The sequence below is a fragment of the Dermacentor albipictus genome, chromosome 4, assembly GCF_038994185.2.
Source record: "Dermacentor albipictus isolate Rhodes 1998 colony chromosome 4, USDA_Dalb.pri_finalv2, whole genome shotgun sequence".
NCBI lineage: Eukaryota > Metazoa > Arthropoda > Arachnida > Ixodida > Ixodidae > Dermacentor > Dermacentor albipictus.
Genome location: NC_091824.1, coordinates 85,652,067 through 85,672,859, shown reverse-complemented (window position 1 = coordinate 85,672,859; position 20,793 = coordinate 85,652,067). Strand labels below are relative to the sequence as shown.

At 46.3% G+C, this 20,793-nt stretch overlaps 1 protein-coding gene across 2 annotated transcripts in view; it reads right to left on the bottom strand.

The window, feature by feature from the left end:
- Positions 1 to 20,793, bottom strand: part of LOC135901193 (uncharacterized) — a 53,346-nt gene that overhangs the window by 18,876 nt on the left and 13,677 nt on the right. The window contains exons 2-3 of one of the 2 annotated variants that reach the window (XM_070538090.1): positions 13,803 to 13,940; positions 13,444 to 13,536 (exon numbers count right to left, since the gene is read on the bottom strand). In XM_070538090.1, coding sequence (XP_070394191.1) covers positions 13,494 to 13,536; positions 13,803 to 13,940 — 181 coding nt within the window. In that variant the 3' untranslated portion in view covers positions 13,444 to 13,493. Of the gene's footprint in view, positions 1 to 13,443; positions 13,537 to 13,802; positions 13,941 to 20,793 lie in introns of those variants that run through there. The other variant, XR_010564039.1, reaches the window with a different exon arrangement.

Sequence of the window (20,793 nt, the reverse complement as noted above, 5' to 3'; positions counted from 1 at the left end):
GGATACCCTATATATAACCAGTATATGAGTGACAGTTCAGCCACTAAGAGAATGGTCGGTAGTACCTAGATGTGTCTAAATTTCGTCCTTCTGGCTTCGATCAAACGACTCCCTTGAAGGTAATTTGTCCCCCAAAGTTTGCTCTATCGTCATATTTCGAACTTATTTACTCATTAATTTCTTCCTTTTGACTAACCTTTTTTTAGAACACTGTAAACCGAAATAATTATCTCGAGCGTCAAAATACTGACCCATGACATACGTCTTCCTACTGAAATATCACTGAGACTTGGGAGCATACGTACATCCAAGTGTAAGGACAAATTGGTGCGCTAAAACTTGCTTTACAAAAATACTCCGTTCTGAAAGTTAACGTACTCACCCTCTCTAAAGAAATGTTTCACATTAATTTAACCCTAAGTAACATTACAAGAACTCGTACAATGCGAATTACTAACAATGTCATTTCAAATCGTGGAAAATTGGAAAGATTTATACACTCCCCATGATTCTCGTTGTGATTTGAACAGCCGTAGCGCCCCATGTCCACCCAGTGCTCATCGTCATCATCCCCATCAGCCAATATCATCACTGCAGTGCGAAGGCATCTTGCAATGATCTCCGATTACCTCTGTCTTGCGCTGTCTGGAGGAGGAGGAGCATGGTGCCAACTACAAGCTGGTCTAGCCTTTCAAAGGCCTACCGGCAATCGGTCGACTCCAGTATCTCATTTTAACTTATGAGAGGTAATTCAGAGTCTGGAGTAAATATGCCACAGTTACACGTGGCGTAATCACACATCCCTTAGACCTAAAGCTGTTCCACGCCTAACAAAACCAGTCGGCCCGCACCGAGCAGTGCGCTGTCATAGCGTACCTGGCCATATTTCTAACGCAACACTTCGCCCGGAGAAGGTGGGGCAAGTTCGCAGTTCTCGAGCCGTGGTCCCTGTCCGGTGTCCGATATCGAAAACTACGCTTAAAACGAATCCCGAGTGACAGACCGACGCAAGGCCGTCGTCGCGAACACAGTTGTCACTTCTGAGTCCTTGCCGTATTCGTGACTCTGAAGGAGAAGTGCCGCACCATTAAGCCAAAGCGTTCGGAGGAAAATAAAACGGTCCCCTTTTTCTTTCAGCGGCCCATCTCCTTGCTTCCTTGGAGGTCGCATCGCGTCGTTCCTTTTAATAACGCTTACGACCGCGAAGACATATACACGCACATCTCTTTTCCGAGCCACAAAGCAGCCAGTGTCAGATGGTGGCGACGTTTTGGGGTCACTCTGGATGTAAATGGCTCCTTTAATACTCGTCCGGACGCAAGCAATGGATAACAAGCTGGAAACTGCACTGAAGAAACGAAGGCCGACTCGCTTACTGCTTGCTCTCCGCGTCGTATACGACAATGAGAGGCGCCACTCGCTTTGGCCCCGACAAACCGTCGAGACGGGCCTCTTTCCTGCGGGCGGGCCTTCGCTAATGTTGGCGCCTCATGGAGCGATACGAGACCCCGTGGTGGCCGTGCGCCCGTTTCGAGCAGGGAATCCCTCAACAGCGCTTTGTCAACGCCGGATCACATTTCGTGGTCAGTATAGCCATCTTAGGATGCGGAAGGTCAAAGTTTCGACACCCTTTGCCAACGAATGCCCGCCGTTAAAAAAAATAACTGCAGTTTATAAATCACCACAGCTCAGAGATTTGTTCCAATCTTAACTCATCTACTGCGACAGAGTGTAAATAATATCCTTACTCCTACACTATCACTATCTTCCTACCCACTTTCTCTATACCTTTCCTGCCCCCCCCCCCTTTTAATCCCAACACCCCTGCTGACGGCCATCCAGGTGATAGCAGGGGGCTATTCTGCAAGTGTCCACATAGTGGACTGTCCATTTCGGCCGCCGCTGATTGACTGGAGATGTACGAGTGGAATGGAGACAGGCTGGGGGGTGTTTTCGCTAGAACCCCAGTCCAGTTAATCAGCACTTCAGCAACAGTCGAAATGAATAGTCCACTAGGTGGACACTAAGACAATACCCTGCCAGATGTAGCTAATCACTTACAATGCAGTCAGCAGCAATTTTCTTACACCCCTTTCCTTCGTGCTGAAGTCGAATAAACCACCAAATTTATCAAAACTAACCATCGCTTCTGAGTACTACGTAATGTGGAAAAAACTAGCACATCCCATCGATGACGGCATCACGCTAGCGGTCACAATACAGTCCCCCGCTGTTCTCATTCTCAGTCACCGTTTGACCAAAACCGATCTCCACGCGTTGAAAGTGCTTGAAAAGTCGGAGGCCGGTTTGGAAAGAGTGGGAAGCGATTCGGGAAGAACAAAGCAAGTAGGCGGCAATATGCGTCCACACTGTTTGTGAGGCAGAATATTAGCAAGAAAAATTAAAATGAAGGAAGCAGAACCGCGCATTTGACAAAGGGATAAACAGACGGGAAAGAGCGGGCGGTTCCTCTTACCACTGCGCTCCAGATCGCATTGTCCGTCTCACGTCTTATCAAGCCTTACGCGGAACCTTCCAGCCTGGGTCTTTATTAGCTAAAAGGAGAAGGTCTTTAGAGAAGCAGGTGAGAAATTCGAAACTTTACACGAACTCTCCTTTTCAAAAAGAGCACGGATCTGCGTTGATGGAAGTTGCCCGTTCTCTTGTGTAATGAGGGCCAGTTAGTAAAAAGTACTGCGGCGAAAATACGCACTGCTGACGTATTCATTATAAAGGTTCGTTTTACTGGCGGAGTAAGTTAGTTATATCGACGATCAATGAATGCGCTCAGAAACATCAGGCGACCACAGCTGGTGGGCTTTCCGAAGATGCTGCTTGGGGGCGCGTCAGTCACTGTGAAAAAAAAAGTGATTCGCATGGGGGGAAAGATACATAAAAGTAAACGCTAAATGTCATGCTCATGAGGTGGAGCAGCAGAGAAAAGGGCATTAAATATATGTCCAGAGATACAGATGCACTGTACTAGAAGTGGCAATACAAAAGAATCCAGCTACGGAGCAATATCATACAGCAAACCATATATGGTAGAATCTCAGCAAACAAAAATTGCTTAAGTGGAATTGCCCTTTAACGGAACAACAGCCTTATGGTTGGTTGGTTTTGCAGTAGGGTATACAGCACCAAATTTTCATCTAACTATATGTAAACTGAACTAAAGTTAACACATAAAACGAAATTGAGTTTCCAATCTCAGCGGCATCATGATACGCATCCCTGTTTGCGCCTTTCCTGCCTTTTTAATGCGATTAGCATTGTCTGCCTACTTCAGGCTTTTGAGGCTATCTATCTATCTATCTATCTATCTATCTATCTATCTATCTATCTATCTATCTATCTATCTATCTATCTATCTATCTATCTATCTATCTATCTATCTATCTATCTACCTATCTATCTATCTATCTATCTATCTATATATCTATCTATCTATCTATCTATCTGTCTATCTGTCTATCTGTCTATCTATCTATCTATCTATCTATCTAGCCAGGAAGCCAGCCAGCCAGTCAGCCAGCCTCCTACGCCGGCTCAAGTGCTCCAAGTTGTCTACCAGCTTGGGCTATTACCACAAAGTATGTGCTTGTTGTAGCGATGTCATAGTAGTCATTGTGCCATCGTCATTCAAGCTTCGTTATCTCACTATCGTTATGCCGTCATCATCATGCCTTCTATGCCGAACATCCCAAGTTGTCCAATAGCTTTGGGCACTAGTTATGTGCTCTCAGTCGTGATGCCGTCATTGTCGTTGCATGGTCATCGCCCTAGCTTTGTCATTTGATTCTCGTCATGCAGTCGTCGTGGAATCGTTCTCATATCGTCGTCGTGATGCCACCGTGGTAGTTCCATTGTCGTCATTCCAGCTTCATGATACGAGCTCCGTCATGCAATCATCGTCACGCCGTTGTCCTACAGTATTCCTGATACAGTAACCGTCAAGCCTTAGACCTAATACCATTGTCATCATGCCGTTGTCATGCCGTCGGTGTCATTGCATCATCGTCATACAGTTGTCTTACATTTGTTGTCATATCAATGAAGTGATGCCGTCATGGTCGTTTAATCGTCGTCATTCTATGATCGTCATCCGACACTCGTCATGTCATCGTCGTCAAGCCCTCATCGTCACACAGTTGTCATACCATTGTCGTCGTTCCATCGTCGTCACGCTGTCGTTTTACCGCCATCACCAATTCAGAAACGTCATCCGATTGTTGACATTCCATCGTCGTCATAGCGCCCTCATCGTTCCATCGACGTCGTTCTTTCTTCGTCGTTGTGACGAAGATAATCACCACTGTCTTTATTCATTAAACATGCTAAAATTGTCATGACATCGTCGTCATGCCGTCGGCGTAGGAAAGTCACTATCATGCATTTGTTGTCTTACCATCGTCATGCCGTAATGACCATGCCATAGTTGTCATTATAGCTTCGTCATACGGTTGCCGGCATACCGTCGTCGTCACGGGATCGTCGTCATACACCCGACGTCGATATAGCGTCATTATATCAGAACCGTCATATCATTTCTGTCTAGCCATCGTCGTCAAACCACCTTTTCTCGTTACACCAACATCATTGCTTCCTCGTTACACTGCGTCGTCATGTCATTTGCGTGGCCCATAGGCATCAACTACGTTAAGGCAGCGAAGCCAGTGCCTCCGCCGAAATTTACCGGGGGGGGGGGGGGTAGCTTTCTCCAGAAAACTTCGAGCCAGCCGCCCTCGTCCCTGCTACTCAGGGAAACCACCCTCCCCTCAAAAAAATGAAACTACAAGACTGCCGAAGGAAAAAAGGGCCACACCTATACACGTAGGCGTCAGCTCGAACGCATCTGATGCTAGCGATAACGATTATTTCTAATTGCTGGAAGAAAGAAAGGAAGAGGACAATTCTGCTGGTCGCACCTGCGACGACTGCCACCTGAACAACGGTCATTAAGAAAGCTCCATTAGCCACTATTACCGCAATAATTTACTCGGGGCATTTGCAAGGCAAATCGTCAATGCAGGCCGCTAGCTGACACGATATGTTTTGTGCCCACGGATCATTATGAGCAGAGCAGGATGTGCATTGTTCACATCTATGCTCATGGGCGACCGCGGGGACATTTTAATGTGGACACACCAGCAGGTGTGAGCTAATGTCGGTGTAAATCCACACACTTGGCAGTGAGGCGTACTTGGGGCTTGTGTAGTGTGAAGTCATTGGCTAGAGATTGAGTTTGCGCCTGCCTCAAGAGCGTGTTTTCTTGGAAAAATATCAGGCGGTCTGGGAAGCTCTCTACTTGCTATCCGGGGGGTTTTCATGTGTGCCCTTTGTTCCTTATGGCTCTCTGCTCGGTTCACTGCGGGAGGGAATCAGGTAAAACTTTTGTACCCATAAGACGCGTCATGAGGAATTCGTCAAGACTGGATAAAAACAACTTACGGGCAAAAAGTTTTTTAATTTTTTTTTTAGATACGTGGCTGACTGTTTGTTTTCGCTTGAGTGTAACAAAGATTCCTTCAAATCTGAAGCCTCTGGCGCACTAGCGTTGGTTCAAGAATATTTGCAGTCCTTGGAAATCGCGCATGAAGTACCGGGCCACGGTGGATCTATGAGGTTCTAGATGTACGTTTCCATTTTCAGGCTAACCGCACGTGCTAGTCTTATCAACCTAGGGGAAAGATTGTCATTTAGCTCCTCCTAGTCGAAATTCATTAAGAGGGGCATCGTCAGACACTGCCTTGATAATGCTCTCAAACAGTCCTGTTCCCATCTACTAGGAACCAGCCTTGATAACCAAAAAGCTCGCCTCACGCAAGCAGGTTGTCCTGGCCCCATTTTGGTATCGGTTGCGGAAGCACTCCTCAGGAGACAACCTTCAAGATGACAGGCCTACAAAACAGCTGTCATCGTTAGCCAAAGAAAGTTTGCCACTATGCCATACTTGCACAAATTATCCCACAAAATACAAAAGGTGGGTGCCCGGGCAAACGTTAGTGTTGTATTCACGGTCCCGAACAAGCTGAGCGAATTATGCAATAGCAGCAATCCAGTTGTTGATAGAAGGGTAGGCTGCGACAAGAACCATAGATCACGGTTTTGTATCCGGCAAAGAAGGCGTCGTATACCAGATATCGCTATCGTGTGGTAGATACAACGTCGGGTAAAACAGACGATGTCTAAACGATAGGCTCAGAAAACACTGCAAAAATGTGAATAAAGGTGGCGACGGCTGGTTAGCAGCCAACTGCAGCGCATGGGGTTGCTCGCCTCCCTTCCAAGAATGTTTAGTTGACAAGGAAATTTATTCACCCGCAGGCACGCTTACAACTGTGGTATGAACTAAAAGTACAATATAAGGCACATCACATGTAATACATCATACTTGATGTAAACAAAACAGATTAACAAATGAAATAATAAATGGTGCCTTCTTGACACTGGCTTTGCCACACACAACAACAACAACAACTAAACTCATTACCGCATCCACGCAAAAGCATTATTGTCAGCCTCGAATTTATGAAAGTGGAACTATTGAGAAGATAGACCAGTAGTGTTAGCACGCCTTCCCTATGATTAACAAGCAAAAAATTATCGTATCTGAATTCATCTCTGTTTGCGCGTGCCTGAGTTGGTGCATGGCATATGTAATATAGTCGTCCGGCTTCCAATAAACATTTTGTTGTAACTTAGTGCTTGTGTGTTTCCCTTCCTGTGTACGTGTTAAAAAAATATTCGTGCTAAAATACTACATTAAACATGTCGCATCAACAAGGCCAGAAATCAATCCTTGCCATGTGAATGTGTTGTACCGGTGGTACAAAATAAACGTCAAAGGAGAACAGTTTCTATAAAGGCTTTGTCGAAACATTTGGTTATGGTGGAATAAAAGCCATCTCTAAGACGGCATGTAGAGTCGACTTAGAGCCTTGTAGACATTAGGAAAATCCCGGTTTTGCCAAATTTTAATACAAAAATCGCCATATCCCCGATGCCCCGATGCGCTTCGGTGGTCGCGGGATGTGCTTTCCGTTGAGGCGTTCCTTCCCCGACCGAAATGCCACAGATCTCTGAGGCCTCATGCGCTTCGCGCAGAAGCAGTCAATCAGTTGATAAGAATCATAAGGAGTGATGAGGAGTTATATGGGTCTCATGACGGTTAGCAATAGTTCGACGCGGATGGATAATATGCTAAAGAGCGATAAGGGCTTATAAATGTCGGAGCATTTCTGATAAGGTTGATGAGGAGCGATAAAAAATGATAAGGGTCGGATCAAATCTAATACGGTTGATAAGGTCCAATAAGAGTTAATAAGGGTCGGAGTATGTCTGATAAGGTTGAGAAGAACCGATAAGGGTTGATAGAGATAGGATATAGTCCGATAAGGTTGATAACGATTGCTAAGGGTTGATAAGCTTTATACTGGTCGGACCAAGTTTCATAACATTGACAATAACACCGAACGGCATGGATATGAGCAAGTGGCACAATGCTTATGCATACTTAGTTAACTCCGAAAGGAATTCCTGCGAGTATTTTTTATGTGTTCCCTTTGCATACTACTGCTTTGCAGTGCACAAGGACAATGCCGAAGCCCAAAGCTTATCATGCTGGTTTACCCGCTGCAGTGACTGCTGTGTTGGGCAACGCCATCTGCCTCACACAAGATGCTAACGCAGACATAGCACAGTGATTTTAAGTCTACTAGGCTTGAAATGCGTGATGACGATGTCGCTGGCTGACGCAAATGTTTTATAGCGATTGGCGTTTAGATATTGGCTTGGCCGTACATGAGCACTCTTATGCTTTTTTCACTACGCCTAGCTGTCGGACAGTGACAATGATTTCGCTGGCAATTCACATATGCCAGTTTTCACCGTTGAGTGAAAACCAATACAAACAAAATAGTTGACAATATTACATTGTTCAACTTAATTTTATCAACTGGAAATTTCCACAGGGTAGGCTAATTACTGAAGTTGTATTATTTTATAAGAGGATGACAAAAGTTGGATGAAACGCTACTGGCACATCTCAATTCTACCGATTTTCTCTAAGGCGAACGAAAAAACTCATAAATTACCGGTTATCTAACAACTTTTTTTTTTCTAGTACTCATGACTAAAGAAATATCAACATGATCTTCCAAAACACCGTACGACCGAAACCGCTTTACTGAAGCAAAAAATAGATTACTCCAAAAAAACATTTCAAACGGCTACCTAATGTTAGGAGTATACGTGGACCAGTCAAAGGCATTCGATTCCCTGCACCAGAATAGTTTTGTCAGTAAGTACAAGATTACGCGGTATCCACGACTTCACCTACGACCTCATGTCCACGAACATGCAACGTCGCAAAGAATGTTTTCCTCGGAGAGCTTTCTTCTGAAGTTAACTGCGCCAGCACGGGAGTGCACCGAGTAAACATTTTGTGGCCGCTTCTCTTAAATGCATGTATTAACGATATTTGCTCTGTATCCTCCATTGAGCACGAGGTCGCGGGATCAAATCCCGGCCACGGCGGCCGCATTTCGGTGGGGGCGAAATGCGAAAACACCCGTGTACTTAGATTTAGGTGCACGCCAAAGAACCACAGGTGGACGAAATTTCCGGAGTCCTCCACTACGGCGTGCCTCATAATCATAAAGTGGTTTTGGCATGTAAAACCCCATAATTTTTTTTTTCAGTCTCCTCCAACCGAAAAGTATCTCTCATATGCTATGCCGACAACAGGACAGCGTTGATAACGGGGAAAAAACAACTCAAGACACTAAAAAAACCTGCAGTGACGTACTACATAACTGTTTCAACTGGACAAAACGAAACTCGTTTATAGTAAGAACTTAAACAGCAAAAACACTATTTTTCCGTCCGCACCCCCCCCCCCGCCCGCCCCCGTTTAAAAAAAAGTTATTGTAGCACTTAATTTATCACTTGGCGCTCAAATAATAGAGGTGATAGGGAGTGTGAAAATACTGGCAGTTTATTTCTCCCGTAATTTAAGCTGGAACATTCATCTCGACGAAGTCCATAAAAATTTGTTTAGAATAACAGGTTTAAGAAATAGCAATATGCATGTTTTACCTGAACGAATAAATTTACTACGGTATAATACTAATAATGATAGTAACCCACCATATATATATATATATATATATATATATATATATATAGCAGCATGCGGGTGCATACCACGTGGTCTTACCAGAAAGAATGCGTGTGCCCGCTGCAAAAAGCCGCATGCGCGTGCTTAGCACGTGGTCTTGGGCGACTTTCTTGTATTTGTTGTTTCGCCGATTATTAACCCTAACACTCGCGAAACTCCGTGGCCACTTTGCTGCCAACAAATAATGACACCATGGACAACATATGGGAAATTTGAACCACGGTCCTCTTGCACGGGAGACGGATACTCTACCGTCCCCGCAGTAGTTAAATTAAAAATTAAATTATGGGGTTTTACGTGACAAAACCACTTTCTGATTATGAGGCACGCCGTAGTGGGGGACTCCGGAAATTTCGACCACCTGGGGTTCTTTAACGTGCACCTAATTCTAAGTACACTGGTGTTTTCGCATTTCGCCCCCATCGAAATGCGGCCGCCGTGGCCGGGATCCGATCCCGCGCCCTCGTGCTGAGCAGTCTAACACCATAGCCACTGAGCAACCACGGCGGGTCCCGCAGGAGTTGTACGCCTCATTTAACCTACAGTGGTGCCCTATTTGATCAGTCAAGGTTGACCCATCTGAGCTCGGTTATACCGCACGGATGGCACTCGGCTAGAGAACCTGGTATTTATCACTTGCACATGTGTCGCCATACCTAAGTGAGGATATATATAATTTTTTTAGGAGGGTTCCCGTACAGTCGTAAAATAAAGGAAAAGACATTAAAAAGAAAGTAAAGAAGAAAAAAGGGAAAAAAAGGAACATGACAGGTGGTTAGAACTCAAGATCATTGGATGTTGCCCGGAAAGATAGCTCGGTTGGTTCATCATGCCCCAGGTTACTTTCAAGCGCCATAGCTCCTGCTCCGAGCCTCATACTTACGTGGAAAGGGACTGATGTTGTCCGCGACAGTGAATTTTTGCTGATTCTGAGTGGTTGGAAGGCATAATTTCCTGATAAAATGGGGGAGGGGAAAGATGAGAGGGGGAAATATGCGCTCACCGAGAGGGCATCGTCAGCACGAGACCACCACCAGGCACCTTACTGAGATGTGGGGAGCTTCGCGGCCGGAACGAAGCCTCCCTTCTCCGCCGGCCAAGAGGGGAAAACGCGCTTTCCGATCTCTCAAGGTTGCGCGGACATAGCAGTATAGCTCTAGCGTCTAGGAAAAGCTTAAACAGGTGCGAGGGCGGCACGCATAGCGTGGGAAGCTAGCCGCCAGAATAGCTGTCTCAAGGACTGCTGCTGACGACGGCGAAATACCTTCCTGTAATTATAATAACCCTAATAGGACTACTTTCGAAAGAACAAAAAAAGAAGAAAGGAAACGGCCCAGAAGGCTATACTACGAGAGCTATGACTGAAAATTTTCTATACATATATGTATTCATCTCATCTATGGGATCGCATGCGCGCGTTGTTGCTTTGTCTCTGCGTGTATTAGTGAAGAGAGCTAGATTAAGGGCGGAGAAGAATGAAGGAAAGGAAAGCAAAATTGCAGCGCCGTGGTTTTAAAGCGCACCCGTGGTAGAGAAACGGAAGGCGATATAAGCGTGCGTGGCTATGATACGCACACGATAGCACAGCAATCAGCACTCGAATATAATTAAAACCCTAATAATAATTGTAAATATTCATCTCATCTATAGGATCTAATGCGCGCGTTGTTGCTTTGTCTCTGCGTGTAGTAGTGAAGAGAGCCAGTTTAAGGGGGGAGAAGAATGAAGGAAAGGAAAGCAAAATTGCAGCACCGTGGTTTTAAAGCACACCCGTGGTAGAGAAACGGAAGGTGATATAAGCGTGCGTGGCTATGATACGCACACGAAAAACTGCCTTAAAATAGTTAGACTTGAGGGAAAGCTTCGTTAACAAACAATAGCACAGCAATCAGCATTCGAATATAATTATAACCCTAATAATAATTGTAAATATTCATCTCATCTATGGGATCTAATGCGCGCGTTGTTGCTTTGTCTCTGCGTGTATTAGTGAAGAGAGCTAGTTTAAGGGCGGAGAAGAATGAAGGAAAGGAAAGCAAAATTGCAGCGCCGTGGTTTTAAAGCGCACCCGTGGTAGAGAAACGGAAGGTGATATAAGCGTGCGTGGCTATGATACGCACACGAAAAACTGCCTTAAAATAGTTAGACTTGAGGGAAAGCTTCGTTAACAAACGATAGCACAGCAATCAGCATTCGAATATAATTATAACCCTAATAATAATTGTAAATATTCATCTCATCTATGGGATCTAATGCGCGCGCTGTTGCTTTGTCTCTGCGTGTAGTAGTTAAAAGAGCCAGTTTAAGGGCGGAGAAGAAGGAAGGAAAGGAAAGTCTCTGAAGTAAAATTGCAGCGCCGTGGTTTTAAAGCGCAACCGTGGTAGAGAAACGGAAGGCGATATAAGCATGCATGGCCATGATACGCACACGACAAACTGCCTTAAAATATTTAGACTTGAGGGGAAAGCTTCGTTAAAAAACTATAACACGGCAATCAGCACCCAAATACGACGAGAGAAATTATTGAGACATGGAAAGTTCCCTTGAAATAAATATGGTTTGCGAGACAAATGCTTGTAAGTATTGAACCTCTTAAAAGATGAGGGGGGGGGGAAATATGCGCTCACCGAGAGGGCATCGTCTGCCCGAGACCACCACCAGGCACTTTACTGAGATGTGGGGAGCTTCGCGACCGGAACGAAGCCTCCCTTCTTCGCCGGCCAAGAGGGGAAAACGCGCTTTCCGATCGCTCAAGGTTGTGCGGACATAGTAGTATAGCTCTAGCGTCTAGGAAAAGACATACCCCATCCTAATTACATGCACCTGGTATGGAGAGCAGTGATTAAATAAAATGTAATGAGGCTTTTATTATTGCAAAACAAATTTTGAGGATTACGGCAAACGCTCCTTTCTTCTCTCATACTGACGGACAGTTCAAACAATTCAAGGTTAATAAAATAAATTACTTTTACGACCGTCCACTCAGCCCCATACACAATTCCGCTTTTAAAATTAATAATTTTTTTTACCATGATCTAGCCACACTAAAGAAGAATGTTTCACATAAAGCACGTTTTCCAGACACGTGATATGTGAGTGAGTGAGTGAGTGAGTGAGTGAGTGAGTGAGTGAGTGAGTGAGTGAGTGAGTGAGTGAGTGAGTGAGTGAGTGAGTGAGTGAGTGAGTGAGTGAGTGAGTGAGTGAGTGAGTGAGTGAGTGAGTGAGTGAGTGAGTGAGTGAGTGAGTGAGTGAGTGAGTGAGTGAGTGAGTGAGTGAGTGAGTGAGTGAGTGAGTGAGTGAGTGAGTGAGTGAGTGAGTGAGTGAGTGAGTGAGTGAGTGAGTGAGTGAGTGAGTGAGTGAGTGAGTGAGTGAGTGAGTGAGTGAGTGAGTGAGTGAGTGAGTGAGTGAGTGAGTGAGTGAGTGAGTGAGTGAGTGAGTGAGTGAGTGAGTGAGTGAGTGAGTGAGTGAGTGAGTGAGTGAGTGAGTGAGTGAGTGAGTGAGTGAGTGAGTGAGTGAGTGAGTGAGTGAGTGAGTGAGTGAGTGAGTGAGTGAGTGAGTGAGTGAGTGAGTGAGTGAGTGAGTGAGTGAGTGAGTGAGTGAGTGAGTGAGTGAGTGAGTGAGTGAGTGAGTGAGTGAGTGAGTGAGTGAGTGAGTGAGTGAGTGAGTGAGTGAGTGAGTGAGTGAGTGAGTGAGTGAGTGAGTGAGTGAGTGAGTGAGTGAGTGAGTGAGTGAGTGAGTGAGTGAGTGAGTGAGTGAGTGAGTGAGTGAGTGAGTGAGTGAGTGAGTGAGTGAGTGAGTGAGTGAGTAAACATTTTAATGGGTCCAGCAAAACGCGATAAAACGCGCACCCGGCTAACCCCACGATGGGACTGACAGATCTAGTCTGCCGGCCCGATCGCGGGCGTGCTGGATGGCCAGGATTTGGTCCTCAAAGACGGGACTTCATAGGAGCGCGTCTAACTCTTCCTTGGTGAAATTCGGGCCCAGTGACCTGCACTCCCAAAGCATATGAGGCAAACTAGCAACCTCGTCACAGGTCACGCTAGAACAATGCGGATAAATCTCGGGATATGTGCTGTTAAGGGACGCCGAATTTGGGTAGGAGTTCGTTTGCAGGAGTCTGAGTGTGGCCGCCTGCGATTTGCTTAGCTTGGAGTGAGGCGGCGGGAAAACCCTTCTCTCTAAGTAAAAGAATTTAGTAAGTGATATGTGCCCACTCCGCGTAACAAGTGCGAATCAAAATCAATTAGGCCTTTGTGCAGGCTCTTTGTTTTAAGCATTAAAAGCTTTTAGTTCCCGTTGTCGGCGACCTTCAAGTGACCTTCAGCCAAAAAGCCACAGCCGTTATCCGGGCACTGAAAAGAGAACACCCGGGCAAGTTGCGAGTACAAAACGAGATCATCCGGGTAAGCAGTTAAGACCGCATTACACACGTTAGTTACTTCCAAAACAAGTTACAAAAAAATACTGCTTCCGAGTTCTTCTAAATGTTTGTTCACAATATCATTCAAGTTCTAACTTCTAGTGCGCTGGACTTTTATTTATCATTTCTAATAGCGGCGTTCAAAAGGCAGATATATGGCACTGTACTCTTCATTGTCATATTCTGACGCCGACTTACCTGTGCTTTTTTGCAACGACAGCGGTCCGTGAGGGCCGCGCCGCGTCTGAAGCGCCGACTGTGTCCAAGCCGGTTGCGTGCGGCACACCGCGGATGGCTGTTACACCGAGACCAGACTTGCAATGTTGCAATGAAGTTCTGTAAGTGACAAGAAATCATTGCGTCCATATGGACCACCACACAGTAGGGCGTGGTGTGCAGTACCGTTGCGAACATGTGCTGCACATATTTTAAGATTGTGGCTAGTATCATCTCCATGGACCAATTTGCTTTGCCGGTAGCCATTTCATGCTTACATCGACTCTCGATTAGGAGAGATCCACCACTTTTTTGTGATCCAACTAAACTTAATCACAGACATATTTGAAATGCTTCATGGAGCCGCAATTGCTTGGGCGCGGCTAACATACTCTATCTTGAGCCCCGAGTCTTGCTCTTGTTAGTCTTCAGATTTCTCCTGCATATCTAATTTGCGGAATGTGCAACTGCAACACACTGATTTAGTAATTTCACTTTGGAAGCTGCCTTCATGTCCTTTAATATAAAATCTCTGAATCCGAGGCAAATATGCCTGAAACTGGGCTGTAAAACTGTTTGTTACTAACGGACACCGAAAGAAGTCCGTGATGCCGCGGTTGAGACTCTTGTGACAGAAATCGCACAAATACTCGATGCGAGTTCAGTTGGTGCCGCCGAAGATGTGCGCTTACGACACGGATCTGCCTACACTGGTCTCAACGCAGCGGACAGTACACTTCAAAGTACGAACACTGACGGTGCTCCTTCTGTCTCTAGGTAGTGAGATCGGCACCCTCAAGGTTGCGTGCGCCGCGCGATTTGCCAATTTCGCGTTTGCACCGAGAGCGTATAGTGCCCGCAGCGCAGGTTATGTCAACGGAGCTATTAGCTCCGAGCATTATTTTGTTGTTGCTGATGCTGTTTGTCGCCTCTGTGCTACCCGGAATTCACCTCTACCCCAAGCTACAAAGTGCCATTCCCAGCTGCATCGACAGTGAAGTTGTCCATACATATATATAGTAGGCCTTTGTTCACTGCACCGCCGCTACGATTTTCCTGACCACTCGTTGCAACGGCGAATCCATCACGGTTTCCCCGAGGCCGCGATATCGTGCCTTAGCTATTACAGCTGCTTTGTTGCGTGGTTCTATATACTTCTTACCATAACGCGTGCCTTTTCCCCACTGACGCAGCTATATTTGTACTGCCACGATCATTGCTCCTAGTCTGAGTATGTTGCATGTCCGCGTTTTCAAATTTGCAGGTACAGGCATCGTGTCGTGACGGAATAACTATAATTGTCAGTGCTAAAAAAGAAAAAAAAAGAAAGCGATGTAAACGAAACAGAGATCAGGACAGGCAAGTAAAATAAACAGTGCAAAGTGAGCGAACCGCACGGAGAGTCACGAGATGGAGGGACTCCATGAAGTCAATGTCCACAGCAAAGCCTTCACGGTTTTAGTCCTGGCTTTCTGTAAACAACGCTTCCGAAAAGGAGCCGAAATGTTTGTCTTTGCCTCCTTTTTCTTTTTTTTTTTGTCGAGTCCAAAAATTATGAACGCTACAATAACAAACGTTTGTGTTAGTTGCCTTCTTGTAGCGAGTATTTATATACTATGTTATCTCCATGTATTTTTTTTTCTGCCAAAGCCTGCGTGTGTTTAATAAGTTTCCTTGTGCCCGCTTGGGGGATTGGTAGTGAGGCGCCGACTAGTGCGGACGCGCAAACATCGGCTCCCGTTATCACCGATGATTTCACGAGGTTATTCATCCCAAATCAAAGTGAATTGCGTACCAGCGAAACCAGCAAGTTACACGGATTCCGTCGATACGGGATTTATTTCGGTGGGCGGACTCTTTCTCAACATTTCAGCATTCGAATTTTCAACCTCGGCGTGCAAAGGCGGGTAGGCCTAGGGCTAACACCGCAAGTCGCTCATTCAGGCACGTACCCAGGATTTTTTTCAAGGGGGGGGGGGCACCACCTCCATCATCATCATCATCATCATGTTTTATGTCCACTGCACGACGAAGGCCTCTCCCTGCGATCTCCAATCACCCCTGTCCTGCGCCAACCGATTCCAACTAGCGCCCACGAATTTCCTAATTTCATCGCTCCACCTAGCGTTTTGTCATCCTCGATTGCGTTTCCCTTCTCTTGGTACCCATTCTGTAACCCTGATGGTCCAACGGTTATCTAACCTACTGAAAAGATTTTGGTTATCTAACCAGCGCATTACATGACCTGCCCAGCTACATTTTTTCCTCTTGATGTCAATTAGAATATCGTCTATACCCGTTCGCTCTCTGATCCAAACCGCTCTCTTTCTCTCTCTTAACGGTATGCCTAGCAATCTTCGTTCGATCGCTCTTTGCGCGGTCCTTAACTTGCTCTCAAGTCTCTGCCCCATATGCCAGCACTGGCAAAATGCACTGATTGCACACCTTACTTTTCAATAATAATGGTAAGCTTCCAGTCAGGAGCTGGCAATGTCTGCCGTATGCGATCCAACCTATTTTTATTCTTCTGTGAATTTCCTTCTCATGATCAGGGTTCCCTGTGATTAATTTACCTAGGTAAACGTACTCCTTCACAGTCTCTAGAGGCCGACTGGCGATCCTGATCTCTTGTTTCTTTGCCCGGCTATTTATAATTATCTTCATCTTCTGCATATTAATATTCAACCCCACTCCTACACTCTCTCTGTTAAGGTCTCCAATCATTCGTTGTAACTCGTCTGCATTGTTGTTGAATAGAACAATGTCATCGGCAAACCGAAGGTTGCTGAGATATCTGCCGTCGATCTTTACTCCTAAGCCTTTCCAGTTTAATAGCCTGAATCCTTCTAAGCACGCAGTGAATAGCTTTGGAGAAATTGTGTCTCCCTGTCTGACCCCTTTCTCTATAGGTATCTCCGTGCTTTTCTTGTGTAAAATTAAGGTAGCTGTAGAACCTCTGCAGATATTCTTACGCGAAGGACGAGTCAGTAAGACGAGAAACTACTTACAGAATATATTTACAACAGTGGTTGCAGCGCTGACCGGTTAGATTCACAGCACGAGCCCAGTTCGTTCTTCCTCCTCTTTTCTGGAGTGATGGCGCCTACGTGTCTCGTTAAAACAAACAAATACCACACGCATGTAGCAATATTTTCCAAGCTTTTTACGTAAGCGTTCTGTACTCCTTGATTACGTAGTGCCTTTATGATTACTGGTATCTCTGCTGAATCAAATGCCTTATCGTAATCTATATAAGCCACATAGATAGGCTTATTGTACTCTACAGATTTCGCGATAACCTGATTGATGACATGGATGTGATAGGCACGTAACCCCCCCCCCCCCTGGGTACGTGCCTGCGCTCATTACCACCTTGGAAATCGTCACCGGTGACACGATATCGCCAGAAGACGCGACTGACCCGGGCTGGATCGCGGGACATAACCGCAAACCAAGTAAGGGCTAGGCCAGTAAACCCCAAGAAGCAAGTTCGTCAAGTACACGAGGCAGACGAAGGGACGGCGATCGCACCGCCGGACCGAACAGCACATACCAGCGCCTCGTCGCTATCTCGAGACTCCCTCAGCTACCGAGGGACACGTTCCGTATCATCGTGAAACCCCGAGACGGTCTCAACGTGGCCAAATCCACACCAGTGCAGGCTGAGCAAGCCCTTGCAATGGTGGCAGCCCTGGCTCCTCAAGACCTCACGGAAGACTCCATCTGTCCCAACGTAACTCAGAATATCTTCATCATCTGTACCCCCAGCAAACGTAACGCAAGAGCATACGCCACGGAGCAACAGGTTCGCATGAAAAACACTATGTATCGGGTCGCGGTATACCCGGCCCCACCCGATAATACCTGCAAAGGCGTAGGCCGAGGCATTGACCTCGAGCTCAACGACTCCCTACTCCGAGAACTGATCGTCACGAAACGCAACCCCAATGCCTTGGAGGTGAAGAGAATAAAGAACACCACAGCCGCGACAATCCCTAAGAAATGCAAGTACCAAGTTACATCTATTTCGGAGCAAGCATTGTTCGATGCACGCTCTATCGCAGACACACGGAAGTTTGCTACAACTGTGGCAACATCGGTCACCGCGCGGATGTCTGCCATCCGCAACATCCGCAACACCACGTGGTGCCGGAAGTATGGCCTCAAAAAGCCACCAGAAGATCACCAGTGTACTGCTCACTGAACCCTGTGCGGCGGACCACATCCAACCACCAACAAGGACTGCAAACGCAAGTTTCAAGTCCCTTACATCGTGCGACAGAGACGCCGCCGCAGCCGCTCCCGAAGACCCAGCGGCGCCAGGCACAGCGACTGGAGCGCCACCTCGGGAATTTCCGTAGCGACCACAAGGAGTCGCTCGGTCACGCTGACACCCGAGCTCCGCAGCGCCCTCCGCAACATCCGCTCCCGCTCCAGGGGGCGCCCTACATCCGATGGCCACACCGCACAAACACAGTTCCTATATCCGCCCTACATCCGGCAAAGCACAGTTCGCAATAGGGGATCAGAAAATTTGGGTGTGGTAGTCCATAGTGTTCTTTTTTTATTGTTTAACCTAAGTAGGACATTAGGCAATATAATAGCTAGAGCTTGGTGGCGCAACCCACCGCCCCGTTCCAAAGGGGACGCTCATAACATCCGTCCACCCATCCAACCGAACTGATGTGGGCCTATTGAGTACGAAGGAAACACCAGCAGTAGCAACCAGACGGGTAACGCGGTCTTCACTGCCCGAGCATGAGAGCGAGATAGTCACAGCCCTACGACAGGACCTAGCGGGTCTCCGAGCCACTATACAAGTGCTTACAGAGCAGCTTAATGACGCGAAACAGCCGATTCAAAACCTTAAAGCTCCCAAACAAGCACAACCCCAAGAGACAAACGCAAAAGTAAGCACAGCCAAACGCAAACCCCTTCCGCTCCCAGAGACGGAAGAAGAGAGTCATGCAGCGCAAGACACCCTAGGCGAAATTCTGCGCCTCATGCGAGAGAAACTAGAAAGTATTCGTACCCTAGCTAATCGTGTAGAGGGGGTTGAAAACAAAGTCGCCATAAAAATTAAAAACAAACCTACTCAGCCACAACAGATGGACACGACGACGCACCCTTTGTCACCAATAAATCCCCCGCAAGACCACCATGGCTAACACCGACATGGGATACCTTAGAAATTCGGCAGTGGAATTGTGCTAGCTATGCGAAACGCAAATCCTCCTGCAACAGTACATACAAATTCAAACCAAAAAGCAGCAAGCAATACTATTACAAGAAACCCTATGCGAAACCCTCACGCTCGCAAGGTACAGCCCCGTCTGCCAAAGAGGAGGGGACGCCAGGAGAGGCATCGCCACGCTCGTTAATAGAAAATTCGCGCACATCGTTCATGACGTCCTACCGAAAAACAGTCGCATCGAGACGATCCTAATCGAGGTAGTACCTAACCGACTCTTAAAACAAAGCGTTTTTGTACTAAACGTCTACAGCTCCCCCGCGCATAACAAACAATCGTTCCATGCGATCCTTGCTAAAGACGTATCATTGGCACGAAACTCACCGCTCATTATCGCACGTGACTTCAACGCCCCCACCCGTCATGGGGTTTCCCCACAATCAAGCCTAGCGGCAACAACCTCTAGCACGCAATATACTACCTCTCCCTCATCCTGGTGACGGACCACAGTTTCCCCACCAGATTGGGCACGTCGACGCGACGCGATACTAGCTACGCCGGACCTCACGTTACTCCGAAATGTAGCAAACTACACATGGACAAACACGCAAGAGAACCTGGGCAGCGATCACTTCGTCATATGCACAGAAATACCAAACACGACGGCCCCACCCCGATCTTTCACCCTCACAGACTGGCACGTAAAAGGACTGAGCTGCCTTTACGTGACTTTTACTGGTATGCGTGCCGGAAGGCTGATGTAAGACAGAATACGAAGTGAACATCCCAAAAAAAGCTTATAGTACAAGCACATATTAGCGATTCGACGACGAAGAGCAAGATTTATTAGACCGGATTTCACTTTTAAAGAACATTTTTTTCGTGTACTTTATCTCTGGTGCAGCAGTAGAGTTAACCAGTTGTTACATATACATGGGCGTAACCTTCTGCGAATACTTTACTTAACCTGGCATGAGTATGTCACAAACAACTTGCCATGAGCTAAAAGAATCCTTGGCCTCTTAAAACGGCACTTGCGCCATGCACCATCAAATGCACCACCATGCACAACCAAACTTCTTGCATACAGGTCCTTGGTACGAACAAAACGAGAATTAGCATCCCCCATCTGGAGCCCTGACCAAGTCTATCTGATAACTTCACTAGAATCACTACAGACTCGATCCGCTAGACTCATTCCTTCGTTTCTGTATATAAAAGATAGAAGGGGAATAACAACAAAGCGTGAACTCGATGTCTGCCATCTCACAATGTGCATGTTCTGTTTTTTTTTTTACACTACAATAACTGTTATGGGGTAATTCCCCTAATTATTTTGACGCCCCCTGGTGTCAGTCGCGGAAATGCCGAAGTGCGTAGTTGTGTCAATGTAAGTTATCGCACACTGTGATTATATATACAGGGCGTTTCAGCGAACACTTTCAATATTTTTTAAAGATTGCCTGTGGCAGATAGCTCAATTCTAGCTTATGAGCTCGTCTGCTCGAAGCGGCGGACACTACTTGCACAAAAAATTGAAATGCAAAATCGACTCATTAACGAGAATTCACTAATTAACTGCCTAGCTAATCACCTTATGACCCATATTGCAATTTACAAATTCTAGCCGTGGACTTCGCAAGGCGGATCCACTTGGAACGAATTCTCAGGACGACAACAGTTTTGAGATATAAATTCCCGAACTTTGAGGAGAAATGCATTGGCGTTCTAATACTTCTGTGCTTCAGTGCATGAAACGACGTTTTTTTGACAAATTAACTG